The following is a 20,254-nucleotide window of genomic DNA, read 5'->3' as shown; positions in this document are numbered from 1 at the left end:
ATTATTAAGTTCTGAGACTAAACCTAATTACTTTAGGATATTAGAATCGACACATTTTCTTAAGAATGACCACTACTCTCACTGTGGTCAATTATGTAAGTCAAACCTGATTGACTTAGAGGATCCTCAATTATTTAGGTTATTATTTTGTGCTTCTAAGTTCTTATTTAAGTACTTACAGACTCTAGGACCTAATAATTCGGATCTCAATTTTGAGGAGTTGCAGCCTAAAGAAATATATTTAGACCCTTTTATAGAACCTGAACCTGAACCACAATTAGATATAGATATCTTAATCAGGAAACTAGGTAAGGGCATGCTAGTCTTGTACATTTTCTTGGTTCACTGCAGTTTCCTTTTGTCAGCTCTTTTTGGTGTTAAAGACCCACAGTTATTCCGGCTACTGTTATACGGTTCGAGTTGACTAATACTTTTCTTAGTCTGGCTGAAGACTTTAAACTTAGCACTTCTTGGGAGGTAACCCAATCTCATGCAACCAGGTAATATCCTTCCGTAACTCTTTCATTTCAAATGGTAACAGTTTCTCCTTGTTCATGCTTTTAATTTCATCTTTAGAACATTGAGGACAATGTTAGGTTTAAGTTTGGGGGTATGGGAGAAACTTTTTAGTATGAATAAATAAACTCCAGAGCTTAGAAATTTATGCCTATTGAGGATTGCACTAACTAATCTAAGTGGATGGAAGCATTTTGATTGTAGGAGTTTGAGGAACCAATCTGATTAGATGGAAACATCTAAAGAGTCTATTCATAAAAGCACAGAGCTCAGGTGTTAGAAATAACATGATAGTTTCACCATATCTCGTTGAGTCCTTTTCACTTCTATTTTTTTTTTTTTTTTTAAACTATGTTTCTCTAAGTGATAGGTGGGGCCCACGATTCAAGTTGTTACCAATGCTAGGGTGAATTAGAGTGATTGAGATACCATGAAAAAAAAAAAAAAAGTTGAAAAAGAAAAAGAGATAAAAAAAAAAAAAGATGAAAAAAAAAAAGATGAAAAAAAATGGTAGTTACCAAAAAGTAAAAAAAAAAAAAAAAAAAAAAAAAAAAAAAAAAAAATTGAGACCAGACCATTTGACCAAAAGGAATAAATTCAATAAAGTCGACCACTGGTACCCTTGTATATGCCAGTTGTGTTGACCTAGAGTTAGGTTATCGACCACTGGTACCCTTGTATATGCCAGTGTGTTGATATTAGTCAGACTAGTATCTCAATCCATTAGGATAGGTTCATTTTGGCGGAGGCCTTCAGACAGATATGGGAAACGTCGTTCACTTAGTAAACATCAAAACCATCTATGTTTTCTATATCCATCTTCTTGATCTATCCATGTGATTAGTTTAGACTCCGAATATGATGTCCATAGTGCAACTATCTGAGTAGAGCTCTGTCACTTTATATGAATTTTAGTATGCTTGAGTGCAAACTCGTGTACATCAATTGGAATTTCGCATCAGGGTACTTCTTCCTGTAGTCAATAAGTATGCCAACCAAGGAGATTCTTTAGTGCCTTCCAAGGTTCTGCGTAGATAGCTAAGCTCTGGAGTATTAAGGTTTTGTGGGTACACCTCTGGTAAACCCCCCGGAGACAACACTCCGCCACTAGGGCCACCTAGTGGTTTAACGGCTTACTACACGTGCTAAGTGTAGTCATTTTATTTTAGATTAGATTTGCTCGAGGACTAGCAAATAATAAGTTTGGGGGTATTTGATAGACGCATTTATGTGTCTAATTTGTCCCAATTGTTTATATTGTTAGTACTCTATTTTGTACTTATTTGGTTATTTTATGTCTTTGTAGGTGTTTTTGGAGAAATAAGCTTTTGCGGTGAAATTGGCTAAAAAGTGGTTTTTGCGCTCGTGGGAGAAAATTACTATACGGACTCTCACTTTGGATAAGGGGTAACCTAATTACTAAGGGGCACCCCATTTCAGGGCATGTACTAAAGGGACACCGGAACTGGATAGGGGAGGTCATCTTCAAAGTTTCAAAACTGGATTTTGGCGGGAAAAAAGGCAGCAGCGTCAACAGTTTTGGATCAATGATTTGAGCGACCTAGGAGGCGATTAAATGGGCAAATTTGGTACCCACGGACTCTACAAGACATAAGGGACCTGTTAGAAGCGATTAGACCCATCTAATTGGGCTGGATAAGTCAGAAAATCCACACAAAGTCAAGACAGTGCACACGGTTTCTGTTTAGGGTTTGAGATTAGTTTGAGAGATTTATGGGATATCTTGCGTGGGATATACATCAAAACAGTTGGGTAAAAGTCCTAGAAGATATTTGAGACGAGAGAATAGCTAGAAACAGCCTGTAACGCACAAGAAGAAGATTATTCTTCAAACAACCCGTAAAGAATAATGGAGATTTCCAAGGGGTTTGATCGAGTTTCAAGGGGATTTAAAGCCTATAAATAGTTGGTTTTATGTCAGAGAAGGGGGATGAAGAGTTAGGGGTCGATTGGGAGGCCAGAAGAGAGGCGCAGGAGGAGTTGCAGGAATTGTACCTGTTGCTGCTGCTGCCATTAACAAACCTTGAAGAACACGAAGAACGGACTGCTCAGAGTAGTCTTATTTTCTGCAGCGTCAACAGCAGCAGCTGGGTGTCGTTGTTTTACTGCAGCTCACTGGTATCGTTTCTTTCTGGACGAATTTTGTGGGTCACAGAACCACTGTTTTATATTTTTCACTCTTTTAATCATATTTTGAGCATCAAGTATGTATTTTGAGAACATGATTATTATGAGTAGCTAAACCCCAATACTGGGATGATGGAGGAAACCATTCTTTATGCATGAGTAATTTTATTTAATTCTTTTATGACTATTTGCACTATTATGAATGGAATTATGAATTTTATTGATTATTTGTGATTTTGTCTGATGATGTATGCTTAATCCATGAGATTCTTGATGCATCATGCTTATGATTTACATATAATACTTACAAAATCTATTTTTGGCAAAGTAAGAGTCGATATTTGTTATCAATATAAGCTTTAATTGTCTAGAATTAATAACTGAATCGCATGAGTATAAGAATTGGTGAAATCCTGAGTCCCGGTATCTCTTGATCCTGTGACAATTTTGTATATATTTTTGTTTTAAAAATCTTTTCAAGTCCGAGTAACGAACTCTTATTTACCGCAATCTTAATACTACAACACGGAACCGGTTCACAATCTTCAAGATTGATTCTGGACTCTTGAACCACAAATCTCTCTTCTTCTCCTGTTTCTTTTCTGAGTTTTCCTCTTCCTTATTTTCAGCTTTTTTGTTAACAAAGACATCAACTACAGGCCAAAAAGGGCTCTCCTTTTGTTTCTCTAACTGAAATTCTGTGAACCATACTTTGTCACGTCTCTTTTTACGCACTTCTCCATCCTTTTCAAAGTTCTTGTTCACAAACTCGTTGATTGCATTAAAACCTGATCTATAAGGTTTGTTTGTATCTACGAAAATAAACAAATGGGAATAAGAAAAGAGAAGCATAGCACATGATACTCATACAAAAATGCTGGTGTACAAACCAGTACACTGGTACAGATAGTGATTACACTAGGAAAGATATGAGTAAAAAACACATAGCATGCCATGAATCACATTTAACATGGATACTGTTTAACATGCCATTAACCATAACATCACATTTAACATGTCATGAAGCACTTCAACAGCATGGTGGTGTACCAGTATTTACACACAAACAACAATTCTCATAAAAATCGCTAAAAAACAGGCACAACATGAAATGAAGCACTGCAACAGCATGGTGGTGTACCAGTATTTACACACAAATAAAAATTCTTACAAAAATTGGTCTAAAACACAGAGAACATGAAATGAAGCATTGCAACAGCATGGCGGCAACAACACACATTAAGCCGGAAAAATAAGGGTGAAATAGCATGCTGGTGCAAAGGAGTGTACACCAGTAAACACAAGTGACGACACAACACACATTAAGCCATATGAAGGTGAAATAGCATGCTGGTGTACAAACCAGTAAACTGCTACAGAAACATCTTTAAAACAGACAAAACATGACATGAATCATTGCAACAGTATTTGTGGTGTACTAGTGTGTACGCACCAGCAACAATTCCAATAAAAATTGCTAAAAAACAAGATAGAACTAGACATGAATCACTGCAACAACATTGTGGTGTACTAGTATGTACACACCAACAACAATTCCCACAAAAATTTCTCAAAAATAAGATGGAACTAGACATGAATCACTACAAAAACATGGCGGTGTACTAGTATGTACACACCAACAACAATTCTCACAAAAATTTCTCAAAAACAAGATGGAACTAGACATGAATCACTGCAACAACATTGTGGTGTACTAGTATGTACACACCGACAACAATTCCCACAAAAATTTCTCAAAAACAAGATGGAACTAGACATGAATCAATGCAACAACAGTGTGGTGTACTAGTATGTACACCGATACAAGAAATTGAATAAGAATTGCTCAAAATAGACAGAACTGGACTTGAATTGTTACCTTTTTTTCTTTTAACATATGTTGAAGGATTTGAAGACTTTGGAGGCTTTGATTTCTTCTTAGCTGGTGATGTTTTTGAAGTTTCTTGTACTGAAATTGATGGCGAATCTTCTAATGATCTCTTCGATCTCGTTTTTGGTCCTGTTGATTTCCTAATTTCTTCTGCTGGAATTGATGGAGTTGGGGACGAAATTGGGGTTGAATCTTTTAATGCTGACTTTGATCTCGTCGTTGGTGATGCTGATTTTTGAATTTCTTCTACCGCAACAGATGGATTATCTTCTTCACTTGATGTTGAATCTTCCACTGTTGGTGTGTTTGTCTTTGAAGCTACTTTTTTTCCTTTCAACATTATGTTACTGATTGTTCAACCATCTAGTTGTTTTGATTAGTCAGATTTTAGGGTTTTAGTCTGTAAATTTTCTAGGGTTGGTCTGCAAATTTTCTTCTGAATTTTTTTTTTGCTTTTTTTCTTCTGAAGTTTCTGATAAAGCAAAATGTTGCAGTTATTAAATTTGTCCGTTACGCCACAGTTTTAATCAGTTTTTAATTCAAGGCTAACGTGTCGCAACCACGTTCATTGTGTCAGTTACAAAAATGATTCAATTCATTGCACGTGTGCTATATTAAAAGTGTGTGAAGAATAGCAACGTCTTTATACAATTCTTGAATTAAATTGTACCTAATCAACTAGGTCTGGACTAAAGCGTACTATTATGGGAGGTTTTGGACCGAACCGTTTTTTTCCCTTATAGTAGAGGAAAATGTTAAGCGCTCGCTGCCTCGATGAATCCTTTTTCTCTTCACTCCGTCTGTTCTCAACTTTAAACCGAAATAAGAAGATAGAAATCATTTCAAGCTTAATTACCCACCTGATTTTATTCCCAATTGTGCCTGCCTGTTATCGTCTTCTTTGAGGGCGTTTTCTCCTTTCTGTAAATCCCTGATTTATTTTTCTTATTTGGTGTTTGCGGTAATATATAGAGTTTAGGGTAAACAATCTAAGTAATCTGAATATACCTCTTGATTCATCCAATGTACAGAAATTCTGGGTCTAATGTAAGTTTTTAAAATTGGGTGATTTCACTGAACTCTACTAATAAAGCAAAAATGGCTTTACTGAGATTCTTACATTTTTTGGTTGGCAGGTTTGTCTGTCTTGGTTGCATTATAAAGTCTTGGTTCCTCTTGGAATGGACGTGGTAGGGAAAAATGAAAAGAAGAAGGACAAGAGAAACAAGGAGAAAGAGGCTTTGAGCTCTGCAGAAGTACCTTCAGAGAAGAAGAAGCACAAGAAAAACAAGGAGAAAGAGATTGTAAGTACCTCAGAAGTACCTACAGAAAAGAAGAAGCACAAGAAAAGCAATGAAATAGAGGCTATAAGTTCCTCAGAAGTACCTGCAGAGAAGAAAAAGAAGAAGAAGAAGCACAAGAGAAACAAGGAGAAAGAGGCTTTCAGCTCCTCAGATGTTGCCAAATCAGAGGAGAAAGAAGGCGTGTCTGATAATGGGAGAGAAGAAAATAGTAAACGCAAAAAGAAGAGAGACAAGGAAATGGTTACGGAGTGCAGTGATGTAGAATGTGCAACTGATCAAGTGGTTTATAGAGAGAAGGATCACATTGGCGTGAGTGGTGAGGAAAATAACGAGCATGTGAAGAGGGGGAAGGGTAAAAAAGATAAAAGAACGAACGCAAATGAAGGTGATTCCGGAGAAAGCTGCATTGAGAAGTCTGGCGGTGAGGCTCAATCTGGTTCTCATTCTTCTAAGAAGAGGAGCAGAAAGGAGGAAGTGCTAGATGAAGTATTAGGAGAGGGGAAGAAGAAGAAGAAAAGAACCAAATTGGATGCGGATATTGGAAACACCAATGCAAATATTGGAGATGTTGAAACGGAAAACAATTTCGGCAGCACAAATGAGCATTTGAGGAACCTGGATTCCAAAAAATCATCCAAAAGAGTAAAATTTGCAAGTCATGTAGAAGTCTTCCCTCCACCCGATGACAAAGATGATATGGAGGAAACCCCGGAAGATAAGTTGGTTTGAGGTAAGAGGTTCACGAAGACAGAAGATCAAATAATCAAAGATGTTGTTCATAAATATATAGAGGTATGCATAAATAGAATTAATCTCTTATTAAAATATGTACTTTGCTAGGCGGTGTGTGGTCTTGTCTAGGGCTGCACATGGGTCGGGTTGGGTCGGGTTTGGCCTCACCCACCACCCGACCCACTGCTGGTGGGTAATTGAACTTTTCACCCGCAACCGACCCACCATAACAATGGGTCGCTTTTCACCCGACCCACAATAAGGCGGGTTGGGTCAGGTGGTGGGTTACCCGTCATATTTTATATCTTGCGGGAAATTGAAATCAATTTCAAATGAATCCCTAGATTTATTTAGAAAGTCAAGAACAATCAACAATACATAGAGTTCAACTAGTTGGGAACAAGTTTTAAGTTGATTCGTACCTTCAGTTCACTAATCAAGATTCAAAAACAACGAATTGACGAAGGAAGAAGAGTCTCTGTGACTCTGTCTCTGAGAAGGAGAGAAGAAGAGGCCGAAGTGATAGGTGTGGGCTACGAGTGCGATGCTTAGTTAGGGTTAGGTATTTTATTTTTTCAATCCAATGGCTGAGATTCATTCTAAGATAGAAAATCTAAGGGGTAGCATGCTAGGGAATATTGGGCGGGTTGGTGGGTCGGGTCGGGTGAAGGAAGTTCCTACCCGCAACCGACCCAACATACGGTGGGTTTTCACGTGCCTCACCCATAGTCGACCCATACCTAGGTGGGTCGGTTCGGGTACGGGTATTTTTTGACGGGTGTGGATCGGGTCGGCGGGTCGAGTCGGTTATGTGCAGCCCTAGTCTTGTCATAATATATTAGAGGAGAAATTATTTCAAAGTTCTGTGTGCCCTTGTTGTGGACCTGTGGTGATGCACGTCGAACACATATTGCCTTACTAGCAGTCATCGTGATACAAACACAACAAAAGTGGAACAAGTACCTCTCATATTCATGCACTTTCACAATCACATATGGCCATGAATATTAAACTACTGTAGAGGAAGTGCTTTTTGTCTTAAGTAGCTTTATGCCTGGAAATGTCATGTTTTTTTTGTCTGACCGACTACTTTGATCATAATATTGTTTTAATTTGTTATTTTGTCTGTCCGACTATTTTGATCATAATATTGTTTTTCATTGAATACGCTTGGAAATCATGCTATCAATTAAAATTCTAGTATGTATTTTAAATGAACATGCTGTTCTGTAAGACAAGTGACACATGTATGCATTGCTTCGGTAAATGCTTCATATGAGTTTTCTTCTCTATTTTTCTTATTTAATACTCCCCTGATTCAGAAAAAGTGATACTTTCACTTTTTTTAATTTGGCCTATTTTTAGGTAAAAATGAAAAAAATGAAAATATCACTCTTCCTAAAATGGAGGTAGTATTCAAGTTAATAACTAATCTGTGAATAATAACTAATTGAAGTATCATAAATTTGACGAAGGATTCATGAAGCTTAGGAAATAAGAAACCTAGGAAATTTGAGATAAATCATCTCAGGGTTCATGTATCCCCTATTCTTAATTTCTCTTATCGTATTGTTCAGGATTTTCAATGAATCTTGGTATGTAGGATGCAATTTGGTTTAGAGGACTTGTTAGAAGTTATGTTCTCTTTCGTAACACGTTCTAGGGCTCGTGGTAGAGAAACACACCAGGGTTAGCATGACTGTGGCCCCAGAATATCATGTTTGCCGATCTCACCTCCAATATCCAGCATCTAGACACCAGATTCCCATGTTCAATACTTCTACTCGATTAATAGTAAGTGAATATCCTTGAAGAGGCACGCGTTAATTTATAGAAGTAAGTGCAACATTTGAGAATTTTGCCCTTTTCCAAGTTGTCAACTGCGACATGCACTAAGAACAAGCTCACTGGCATGCTTTCATCCCTTCCTTTGTTCCTAATTTCTTACCGATGGTAGAGCACCACATTAATATCCATAATCAGTTATTGTTATTAGGTACATGAATTGGGTGAGGACGGCGTAGATATGATTCTCAACTGCAGCAAACATCCAAGATTAAAAGGATGTTGGAAGGAAATAGGTGAGTGTACTCTTTCCATATAAAGTAACAGTATACAGTGATGGCATTCTTTTGCATCCCGTGCTTCCATTAGAATTTATATAGGTTCAGAAGGTGTGATGAGTCGATGATTCACTATGATTTAACGATGCACTTCGGGATGACTCTTCCACGGAAATTATATAATTTAAAGAGGTATTTGTAACTTTCAGGGGCAGCCTTACCACATAGGCCTTGGGGAGCAGTATATCAGAGAGGACATACTTTGTTAGAGAGGGCAGAGACACGTAACTGGACTGAGGATGAGAAAGCATTTATCTTAAGGTATGTTTCATAATGTTGCCTTTTGCCACTTATAGTATGCTTATGTCCATCAATCCAAGTTTTTGTATCTCGTTTGTCCTGAATGATTTATAAGTTTCTTTCTCTACTTGAGATTCTTTTGATACATTCTAAGGATATGCCACAATCTTAAACCCCAGGTTTCATGAAAAGCATGGACCACTGTGGAAAAGCATGGCTGATGTCCTTGGAAAGAATCGTTATCATGTTAAGGATACATGGCGTCGGATACATCGTGCGGGTCTTGTAAAGGCCCTAAAGGGTGAACTCCTTTCGTTCTTTCCTTTTACCCTTTTCTTTTGTCTTACTTGTCTTGAATTTTTATATCTTTTCTTTTAGATTTTATTTTGTCTACCTTGATAGTCGTAAGGAGAACGTATGTGTCATCGAATTTTGAGTTTATGAAACATATATCAGGGTATATTTCTGTTCACAGCTCAGTTTCAAATGAAAATTTGTATGAGTTGCCTCTTCTTTCCTGAGGTCTATTTACTACGAACACGAGCAGTATGCAGTCACTCCATTTTTAAGGGATGAGGGTTCAGTTTGTTAGTTTCAAGTAGGTTGTCTTTTGTTTCTGATTGTGATTTTTTTTCAACATATATGGTAAATAAACTAAGATATAAAGCACATTACCCTTTTAGTTAGAAGTTGAAACTTCAGTATCTAAGAATTAAGTAAATAATGATCGCATTTTTTCCTCTCAATTGAAACAGGTAAGTGGTCTCAGGCGGAGTATCAGTCCTTGTTTAATTTAGTAAATAAGGATTTGCGGATGCATGTGTATGAGGAAAAGAAATCAAAGCATGGCATGGTTAGTATGAGATGAGTTGGAAAGCCTAAGTAGTAATTGAATGGCCATTCATCTAATTTTTAAGTTTTAGCAAAGGTACAGTTTATCAAATTATTAAGTTTCTTAAATTTTTTGCGTAGATACGTGACAATATCAGTTGGAAAGCGATTGGCAACCGTTTGGCTACTCGGACAGATATGTATTGCTGTCTCAAATGGTAAAAATGTTATAGTCTTAACTTAGTGATCTAATTACATTACTGATGGTCATCCTTGTTTGTGATTTGCTTACATTACCAATGTTTTGTCACCATTCAGGATGGAAGCACTGTCTAAATTATTATGAGTTCACAATACGAATTCAAAGTATAGTTGAAATGTAAAAATTAGGAAATTAAGATAACTTAGATGCAGGATTCACACCCTCTACATCCCCAGTCAGCATCTTAGTGTTCGAACTCAAGTTATTCATGGGATCCTTTGTAGTTGTATCACAAACTATTTTGAACATTTATCAGATTCTTTTTACGTAACATGATCTCTAATAAATGCTGAATTATTTTATTACCGGGTGAGGCTGCAAGCCTGCAATAGATTTGGACTGCTTGACCAGTAGGCTTTGCTTGTCACGATGGTTAATGCAGATTTACGTGTAGTTTGTCTTAAGAGATCTTGATCTTTGTTTGAACTGCATAGTACTCAATAATCTGATCTGTGAATCTCGTTCCTTGATGGTTAAATCATTCTCCGTTTCAGGTATAAACAATTATCATCATCCATGGTGCAAGAAGGTAAATGGGCCGACACAGACGATTATCGATTGCTGGACGAGTAAGGAACTTCTTTGGCTTTCTAATGTAGTTGCAGTAAAACAGTAATTAGGGGTTTCATGGTATCCATTTTCTAAACTAAATGTGTAACATATATTGGAAAACACATTTTTTAAGCGGAAATAAGGGAAGCCAGTTCCTATACTAGGAAATCAATCAGTGTACTAAATGTGTAACATATGATGGAGGTCCATAGTTCCATTACTAGTGATATGTAATGTGAATTTTTCGTATCTAGTGATGTTATGTATTGGCGCTTATGGACTTGAAAGATAAAAGAGAACTCGAAGTCTATCTCAGAAAAAGTGCTCCGGTTCCTTTACGCGGGTTATTTTATTAGTAATTGGTACTTACTCCCATAATTTTTTATCGTATGAGTAGTGATTGCACTGTTTTCATAAACATGTTCATGATTTCAATTGAAGAAATTTTGATGAACATCAAGCTCATCTGATGACTAAAGTCGTAAGAGATTACCATTTCCTTGTACTTCATTTGCTTAATTTCTGAGAACACAACGCAGTATTAAATAGGATGCAGTCATCTAGTCCATTTGGTCTATAACTGAATCATGTCTTAGGTTACAGTTCAGACTGATTGTATGGGCAAAGTTTAGCAACTGATTCTAATGAATATAGCTCAAATAAGTTTAATCAAATTACTGGTAGTTCCATTTGCAGACTTCTTAGGCTGGATGCTTGCTGTGTTGAAGATGTTGACTGGGATAATCTTCTTGAACATAGGTAAGCAACTCAACTGAAACTGATGTTGTGATACTTTATGATTTCTTTGTACCATTTTTTATGTTGAACCTGTTCGTACAGCTGATAAATTCTTATGCTGTTAAAATGAAAACAAATACAAAAATATACTGGTTAAAATTGCCGCATTTGACCTTTCAAATTGGAAGTTCATACCTTGTTACCCACACTTCTTTTATTTCTTTTTTAAGCTAAAAATTTCATTAAGAAAAGAAAATAAAAACAGAAACAGGAGATGTGAAACCTATCTCCACACTTCATATAAAACCTATCTATTTGTGGAAAACTTATCTCTTCTGATCCTGTTTGTTGTTTGCTGCAGGTCTGGAGATATTACTCTGAAACGTTGGAGACGGATGGTAAATCACATTGGTACCCATGGACTGCAATCCTTCGCAGAACAAGTAGAAGTGCTCGCTGAACGCTATTATCCTGAACTACTTGAAGTCAGAGAAGCTCTTGACAGCAGACCTGTAGTTGATTGAGGTGTGGATGTGGGAGCTGTGGGCTCGATAGAGAGGTTTGCCAAGAAGGTCAAGCCCAGAACAAAAAGATTACTCTACAGTCTAAAATTGGTGCTTCTAATTTGATACTCAAAGTTCCAATGTCTGAAGTAGTTATGTACTTGGTGTGGCACTGAAAAACTGTCGATGAACAAAATTCATCAACACTTGTACTTCAGGCAACCCTACTCCCTGCATAAGTAATTAAAAGCTATGTGGAAGAGGGGCATTGCCTTGGTTACCCAAAATCTATTGATTTCAAATGGTTCAATGGCTGTCTATGTATCTATGAAGGCATTAACTATTTCATTAAATCAGCTTTACCAACAACCATAATGTTTTAAATTCTACTCTTTTTGGTCAGCTGTGAATAAACCTTTTATGGACTGTCAGTCTGTACTAACAACTCTCTGCATTTTGCATTTGCAACATCCGAAGCTCCATCAATTCAAAACTACTCATATTCAGTAATATACTGCACACCCCTTCTCAGTTATCAGTCGCCCAAATTCCTATAATCAGAACAAGAAAGGAGTAGTCTCTTTCTGTTTCTGTTGCTTCCTAGCCAAATGTACAAGTTGATGTCACAACTAGGGGACCAGTTTGGTTTAGGATGGTCCCCAAATAATACCAAGTAATGAGCAACTTATGACACTAGGCATCATCATGTCAATACCTTAAAATCTGTTCATAAAAGACTTTCTCCTTCAACCACCACCCAGCCCGCTTCATGGTCAAGGATTTGCAAAGTTCATCTCTACTTAGACAACTACAACAAGAGCGAATTTGTTCAAAAATGTTGCGTCTTTTGCGATCTGTTATGATGGTAATGATACTGGTAATACCAGGGTTACTAGTGTCAGTTAATGAAGCTCATCTCTCTTATGGACACTACCAGACTTCATGCCCAAATGTTGAAGCCTTAGTCAAGGATACACTTGTACCCATTTTCTTGACTGATGCTACTGCTCCTGCATCTTTCTTAAGGCTCCTGTTCCATGACTGTCAAGTTCAGGTAACTCTTTCATATGCCTAGCTCATAATCTAGATATATGCTGAGTGTTCGACTATTGAATTTTTACAACTTGAGCTTGGTTCATATGCATATGCATGGAGGATTGATTCATGGTTTTGTGTATATGCAGGGTTGTGATGCGTCATTATTGCTCAACTCTGAACGCAGAAACACTGGTTCAGAGATGATTTCCTCAAAAAACTTCATGATAAGAAACCGCGAATCAATCGGGCTGATAAAATCAGTTGTGGAATCAGAGTGTCCAGGGCAAGTCTCTTGTGCTGATATTATTGCTTTAGCTGCTAAAGAGTCGGTAGCCTTCACTGGAGGACCTCAAATTCAAGTTCCTCTTGGAAGGAAAGACTCTACAAGTTCAAGTTATAAACAAGCTGATCTGAGTCTACCTTCACCACAAGTGAGTGTAGATGGAATGCTTCAAATCTTCAAATCTAAAGGAATGAATCTTCAAGAATCCGTCGCCGTGTTGGGTAAAATCTTAGTCATTGCTTTAGTAGATACAAAATTTCATAATCTGTTTTGGGGGTTTAGCTATGTTTATTAGTTCAATTATGTTTTTATTTTCAGGAGCACGTACATTAGGTGTTGAACATTGTCTGAACATTGTGGACAGACTATACAATCCTAAACACACCAACAGCAATGCCGCCTCTGCTAACGATATGTTGGAAAAAGGTTATGAAGTTGTACTGAAGATGCAATGCCCAACTAGAGTTCCTCTAACAAACCTTACGTTTGTGCCTAATGATGTAACTCCCCTAACCTTTGATAATCAGTACTACAGAGACATCATTTTTGGCAGAGGTTTATTTGGTATTGACTCCAGCATCTCAAAGGATCCAAGAACATCACCAATTGTTAAGTCGTTCGCGGAGGATCAAAACTACTTTTTTCAAGTCTTTGCTTCTGCATTTGTGAAGCTTTCCTCAACAAATGTACTTACAGGGAATTTGGGTCAGATTAGGAGTCATTGCAGTAGATTAAATTAAACTCATCTTTGTACTGGATGGTGATCTTGTTGTCGAGAAACAAAATATGTGAACAAGACAGATTGTCTGTTGAAAGTACAAATAGTCCTTTCTAAGATTTTAAGTTCAAATTTCCCATCAAAACATTTTTTTTTTTTGAAAGTTCAATTTTTAGCACACTCTCGTTTATTCATTAGTATTTGAAGTACTTTAGTACTGTTGAATGCATTATTGGCATTGCAGTACCGCTTATACGGCAGATATGGGTCTAAACTACGTACTCCGGTGTAATTGATATCTGAAAGACAACACAAATTTATAAGAATCTGAATTTCATTATAGGTTTCACTGTAAAAAATGTCAATACAATAGCTTCATTATCTCAATATAAACAGGCCTATGTTGTTGGCTCAGCTAAAAGATTCGGACAAGTAGAAGTAGATGTGTCATCGTCTTTAGAACTTGAACTCGTCGTATCCTGCTGCTGGCCACTGGAATTGCCATAATCCAGAGATTTTCTAAAGTTCTTCGAATAAACTGCATCCATTTTCTTTTTGTAAGTTAATGAGAGACGACTTGTCACCTCCTCCAGTTTTTTCTGCAATTGAATTAATATACCAGGCAACACAGTTTGCATCCTTCCGTAATGCATCCACCACATCCTGCCAGGATTCACCGTACAATCGTTTAATGCAGCCTAGATGTAGCACTTTAAAATGATCCTCGAGACGCATACTTTCCAGGTCGATTGTGTTCTCCACAATCATCTTGTGTAAGAATTCCTCGACACGCTCAATGGTAGCTTTTACCAGCTCAACCTGCCTATCGCGCTCGCATCTGTCATCTTCACATTTAAACAGGTTCTCCTCATAAACATTTTTCTTGAAACGGTGGCATGTATCACCACCTGTCAGATTAGTCTATGAAGACACCGTAGGAGTATAAGAGGGAGAAATAATTTTCTGTACTATCGCATCCCTGATGAGATGACAATCAACTTATATATGTTTAGTTCTTTCGTGAAAAACGGGATTCTGAGCAATATACAATGCCGACTGACTATCACAAAGAAGACTCATTCCCTGTGTATGACAAACTCCCAAATCACCTAGTAATTGCTTCAACCACTTCAATTCACAAGTAGCTGCAGCCATAGATCTGTATTAAGGAAAGTGTAATACTTTCCAAGACCGTAGTGGTCAGTCTATGGAAAGTATTGTCCATGTAAGTCACTAATGTGAGACTGATAAGGTAGTGATATATTAGGAAAGGATTGTCCATGTAAGTCATGATTTTGAGACTTATAAGGAAAGTCTCAAATCCGTGTCTTAGGAAAGTTTTGAGTCTCCAAGTTATCGGTCATGTATAAATATCTATAGAACTACTATGAATAAAATTAAGAAAGGAATTTACCAAACGGATATCCAAGAAAAACACACCTCCTTCCTCTACTTGCAAATTTGTCCCCTTTATTACTTTGATCATGCACATAACACAGGCATCCAAACACTTTCAACTGATTATACGGAGGTTGCTTTCCAAACAATATTTCATACGGCGTTTTATTTTCCAGAATAGGTGTAGGAGTACGATTAATCAAATACGCAGCTGTCAATGCGCATTCTCCCCAAAACCGTATTGGCAAGTTGGCTTGAAATCTCAAAGCCCTTGCCACATTCAATATATGTTGATGCTTTCTCTCCACTCTTCCATTTTGTTGCGGAGTGCCTACACACGATGTTTCAAAAACTATCCCATTAGTCTTAAAATATCCACGCAATGAATTAAACTCGGTACCATTATCACTTCTAACAATTTTGATATCTTTATCAAATTGTCGTTTCACAAGAGCAATGAAATCAAGAAACGTTCGTTCAACTGCCGTTTTATTTGGAAGTAAATGAATCCACACACCTCTTGAAAAATCATCTACTATTGTTAAAAAATACTGTGCTCCACAAGACGATGTAGCCCTATAAGGACCCCATAAATCTATATGAATCAACTCAAAAATACAACTGGATTTACTTAGACTACTAGTAAAGCTACTCCTATGTTGTTTCGCTCTTGGGAAAATGTCACAAACTTCATTATGCTTCTTCAATCTACTCACACCCGGCAACCTTTGCAATACTTTTTCTGATGGATGTCCCATTCGTCGATGCCACAGCTCGTATGATTCTCCACTGACTGCCATAACTTCAACTCGAGGCACACCACAGAAAATATACAGTCCACCTTGTCGTTCACCCATTCCAATCACGTTCCTCGTCAACCGGTCTAGTATAAGACATAAACTGTTAGTACATTGTACCGTACACATTAATTCATCAATAAGTTGTGTGACTGAAATTAGGTTACAAGTTATTTGAGGCACATAAAGCACATTATTAAGTCTCAAACCACCCTGCAGAATAATAGTCCCTATTTTCTCAGATTGTGCATATTTTCCATCTGGGAGTCCAACAGTACACTTCACAATATCTTTCACATCAATCATGTCATCTCTTCTACACGTGACATGATTTGTAGCTCCCGTGTCAATAATCCAATTCGGTTTAGTTTGCTTACCTTGAAGTTGGGACGTATTTTTCTTTGCATTCAAAAACTCAAGCACCTGTCTGAGTTGTGTTGCGGTTACTCCCATCAAATCTGAGCCGTCTGAGAAATATGGACCATTTGACTGCTTTGTCTCTGATATATTTAGATTATGTGCTCTAACCTGATTGCCCGTTACTTGTCCTCTACCTCCTCTTCCATTCGCAAATCCACCACGACCTCTACCACCGGTTCTTCCACCTCGACCATATCCTCTTCCACTTCTAGGTTTATCTCCCCACCATTCAGGGTATCCAATAAGATGAAAACAACCTTCATCCGAGTGTCCTTGTCTGCTACAGTGCTTGCAATATTTATTAGGATCATAAGTGTTATTGAGAGTACGTTGATCAGATTGTACCTTGAACGCTATCACATTTTCATGAACTTCCGGTGTGGCAGCTACATCTCCTCTTCTGAGACGTTCCGAGTTTATCATTGTTTGATATGCTACATCTATTGAAGGTAGTGGATCTCTTGCCAACAATTGTTCACGCAAGGAACCATAGACAGCATCTAGTCCAATTAAGAAATAATGTAGTAAATCTTCTTCTCTCAAAGTACTAACCTGTGTTGCAATATCACACTCGCACTTGCCACACTTACACGTTGGTACCTTCATATATGTAATCGTCTCATCCCATATCTTATTCAATCTTCCAAAATAAGCAGCCACACTTTCTGTTTGCTTTTGTTTACAATCACTTAAAGATGTCTTTAGCTGGCATGTCCGTGTTCCACTTACAACACAAAACCGTCTCTTCAAGTGGTTCCATAACAAGTTGGCATCATCATAGTCTCCAAAACTCGATCTGAGTGATGGCTCCAATGTGTTGCTGATCCAAGAGACAAGCATTGACTGAATTGCCACCCATTCTTCCAACTGTTCACTATCTTTAGGTTCTTGTATTGTTCCATCAATGAAACCAAACTTCCTCTTAGCTATTAATGATCTTCTTATGGCTCTAGCCCATTCATCATAGTTATGTCCTTTTAGAACAACCGATGTGATAATTATACCTGGACCATCACTGGATCCTAGGTGATATACTGGATTCTTCTTTTGCGTATCATAATCTATATTCTTGTCTTTGCTTGATTCTCCATCTCCACCCATTCTCAACGATTTTTTTCGGTTTTACAACTGGCTCGTGATGCCATATTAAAACTTTGGTAAATTCCTTTCTTAATTTTATTCATAGTAGTTCTATAGATATTTATACATGACCGATAACTTGGAGACTCAAAACTTTCCTAAGACACGGATTTGAGACTTTCCTTATAAGTCTCAAAATCATGACTTACATGGACAATCCTTTCCTAATATATCACTTACCTTATCAGTCTCACATTAGTGACTTACATGGACAATACTTTCCATAGACTGACCACTACGGTCTTGGAAAGTATTACTCTTTCCTTAATAATTCAGTACTGCAGCTCCAAGTTCCGTCCTTCCGCTAGCTAAAATTCTCTCCGTCGACAGCTGATAACTTGGATTATCAACTTCACATTTTGAGAGACATTTCCTCCTTTTTGATGCTGGAGCCTCAAAACATGTCTCCCTTTCATCTTTTTGGGGCACTTTATTCTTATTCCCAAAGGCGGTACCATATTTCAGCAAATCTCTAACCATTTCTCGCAATTCATCTCTTGAAATTATCTCTTTACTATACAGATAAATACATTTCAAGTATTTTTTTATACTCGTCAGGATTTCTGAACTTCTCCTTCCTGACTTCCGCAAAGAATCTGTAGTTCTCATGTAAATACATCGCCTTATTAGATTTTGCTATAACCCGATTCTGGTCTTGATCTTCAATTGCATATTGTTTAGGCAAGAAAATCATGTTAAATCCCAGAATAAGTTTTGAATGACCTCTAAAGATTTCTTTGATCCTGGTTGCTACAAACTCCAAATTGATGGAGTCGTAAGTCCGCAAGGACTTGAATTCTTTCATTACTCGAAGGAATTCATTAAACTTTGGTGTTTTCTGCACAGCCTTTATGTAAGCAGCGCAATCTTCTTCTCCAGGTCTCTTCATCTTCATCTTTGCTTGATCAAAATTGAACTGAACCTTGATAATTGATCACAGACAGAACCCTTATTGAGAGAAAGAACGGTATGTGAAAATAGATTACAAAGGGGATCTAGTATCAATCAGTGAAGTTAGGGTTCTTGATAGTTTGATTTAGAGATATCGATTAAGAAATGGGTTTCTAAATATAGGCCTTAAATGAGTTTTCCTTTTGGCGCAATTTCTGGGGTTTCTTGGTGATCAAATTTCTAACTCGTGATAAAAACAGAGTGGAATGAATCGGTATCTATTTTCGTTAAAGCACGCGGAACAGTTCTAATAGGCGCACATTTAACTTACGTTCCAACTGAAATAGATGTATATTTCCCGTCCCATTAGTGAGGGGTTGATATAAGTTACGCTTCAGTTAGACGGTTATAAAAAGAACCCAGAAAAGGCGTAGGTATAGAATCCGCCCGCTTACAGGCACGCCCCATTCAGAAAAAGACTATACAAATATAAGTTTGTCCCACAACAGGCATGCATAATATTTACGTCTAAATTTCAGAGAACTTTATACCCCTGTCTGATAATTGATCATTTTGAAACGGTTCTGACTGTTTTAAAAATTGTTTGGAACATTAGAAATTTTCGAACGACGGAGAAAATTGAACGTTGGATATTTTCGAACGTTTTTGGAAGATATTTTGCGAGCGTTGGAAATTTAGAACGTTAAAGGGTTTCTTTCGTATACCTATATATACACATGAATTCCTTTAATATTTCCCCACAACTACTATCTATCAGAACAAGAAGAAGTATTATTTTGTCTTTCAAATCATTTAGAAAATTTTTATTGAATCGTTTAGAATGGCACCACGAGTAGCATGAGATCCAAAATTTTCAATTCTCGAAGATCTAACGATGTGTAAAATTCATTTATCAATATCTCAAGATCCTGGTACTGGAACTGATCAACCAGAAGCGGCATTGTGGAGTCGTATCAAAGATGCTATTGAACTTCAATTACCTAAGAAACCAGAGCGGCCTTGGACTTCGTGGAAAAAAACGGATTTCAAGCAATAAGTAAAGAAGTGGCGTTGTTCTCGGCAAAAGAGGCGCAAGTGGAAGGTGAATATCATACTGGATGGGGTCCTGAAAATAAGGCAAGTATTCTTTATTTTTTTAACAATTATTTTCTATTTTTACATGCGCATGAACTGGACTGTTTTTAAAAACAATAACAGCTTGAAGAAGTAGACAAACGGTTCAAGGAATGCAATGATGGAAAAAAAAATTTAAGCACGAAGAGTGCTACCCAATTGTCATAGAGAAAATAAAATATAATTGACGATCAAATTTTGTATTCAATACGACGCTCGATTTGGACAATTATGAGAATAATGAGGAAGATGAGGAAGGACACCATCCAACAACTTAAGGAGAGTCCGGTAATGACACAAATATAGGAGACATAGAGAACACATATCTCCATAATATGGGGGAAAAACATTGAAACGATTGAAGAAAACAGGGAGAGAGAAATCCACTGCCCAAAAGGAAATGATGAGAATAATTATTAAAGAACAACAAAATTTCAATTCTCATTACCAAGCAAAATCAAGATTCAAGATGGAACAAAGAGCAGCCGAGTTTGCAGCAAAACAAGCTGAACATGCGGAAAAAATAGCCAAGCAAGTTGAAGACGAAGAATTTCGCATCATTATGATGGATCTTGATAAATTGGATCATGTACAA

At 37.2% G+C, this 20,254-nt stretch overlaps 3 protein-coding genes across 3 annotated transcripts; all 3 read left to right on the top strand.

Moving 5' to 3' along the window:
- The first annotated feature begins 5,578 nt into the window (after positions 1-5,578).
- On the top strand, positions 5,579-6,588 carry LOC113330847 (neurofilament medium polypeptide-like). The gene is made up of 2 exons (XM_026577671.1): positions 5,579-5,602; positions 5,692-6,588. Exons 1-2 carry the CDS (start codon positions 5,579-5,581, stop codon positions 6,586-6,588), a joined length of 921 nt encoding a protein of 306 aa, XP_026433456.1.
- A 1,781-nt stretch (positions 6,589-8,369) lies between these two features.
- Positions 8,370-12,046, top strand: LOC113330780 (cyclin-D-binding Myb-like transcription factor 1). The gene is made up of 9 exons (XM_026577615.1): positions 8,370-8,385; positions 8,588-8,672; positions 8,864-8,975; positions 9,134-9,255; positions 9,710-9,807; positions 9,927-10,003; positions 10,542-10,616; positions 11,296-11,358; positions 11,699-12,046. Exons 2-9 carry the CDS (start codon positions 8,618-8,620, stop codon positions 11,859-11,861), a joined length of 765 nt encoding a protein of 254 aa, XP_026433400.1. The 5' UTR covers positions 8,370-8,385; positions 8,588-8,617; the 3' UTR covers positions 11,862-12,046.
- A 560-nt stretch (positions 12,047-12,606) lies between these two features.
- LOC113330153 (peroxidase 29-like) lies at positions 12,607-14,010 on the top strand. Its single transcript, XM_026577004.1, has 3 exons — positions 12,607-12,894; positions 13,025-13,382; positions 13,480-14,010. Exons 1-3 carry the CDS (start codon positions 12,610-12,612, stop codon positions 13,899-13,901), a joined length of 1,065 nt encoding a protein of 354 aa, XP_026432789.1. The 5' UTR covers positions 12,607-12,609; the 3' UTR covers positions 13,902-14,010.
- The last annotated feature ends 6,244 nt before the right edge of the window (positions 14,011-20,254 follow it).

Source organism: Papaver somniferum, chromosome 1 (assembly GCF_003573695.1).
Source record: "Papaver somniferum cultivar HN1 chromosome 1, ASM357369v1, whole genome shotgun sequence".
Taxonomy (NCBI): domain Eukaryota; kingdom Viridiplantae; phylum Streptophyta; class Magnoliopsida; order Ranunculales; family Papaveraceae; genus Papaver; species Papaver somniferum.
This window is presented reverse-complemented; position numbering and strand designations above follow the sequence as displayed.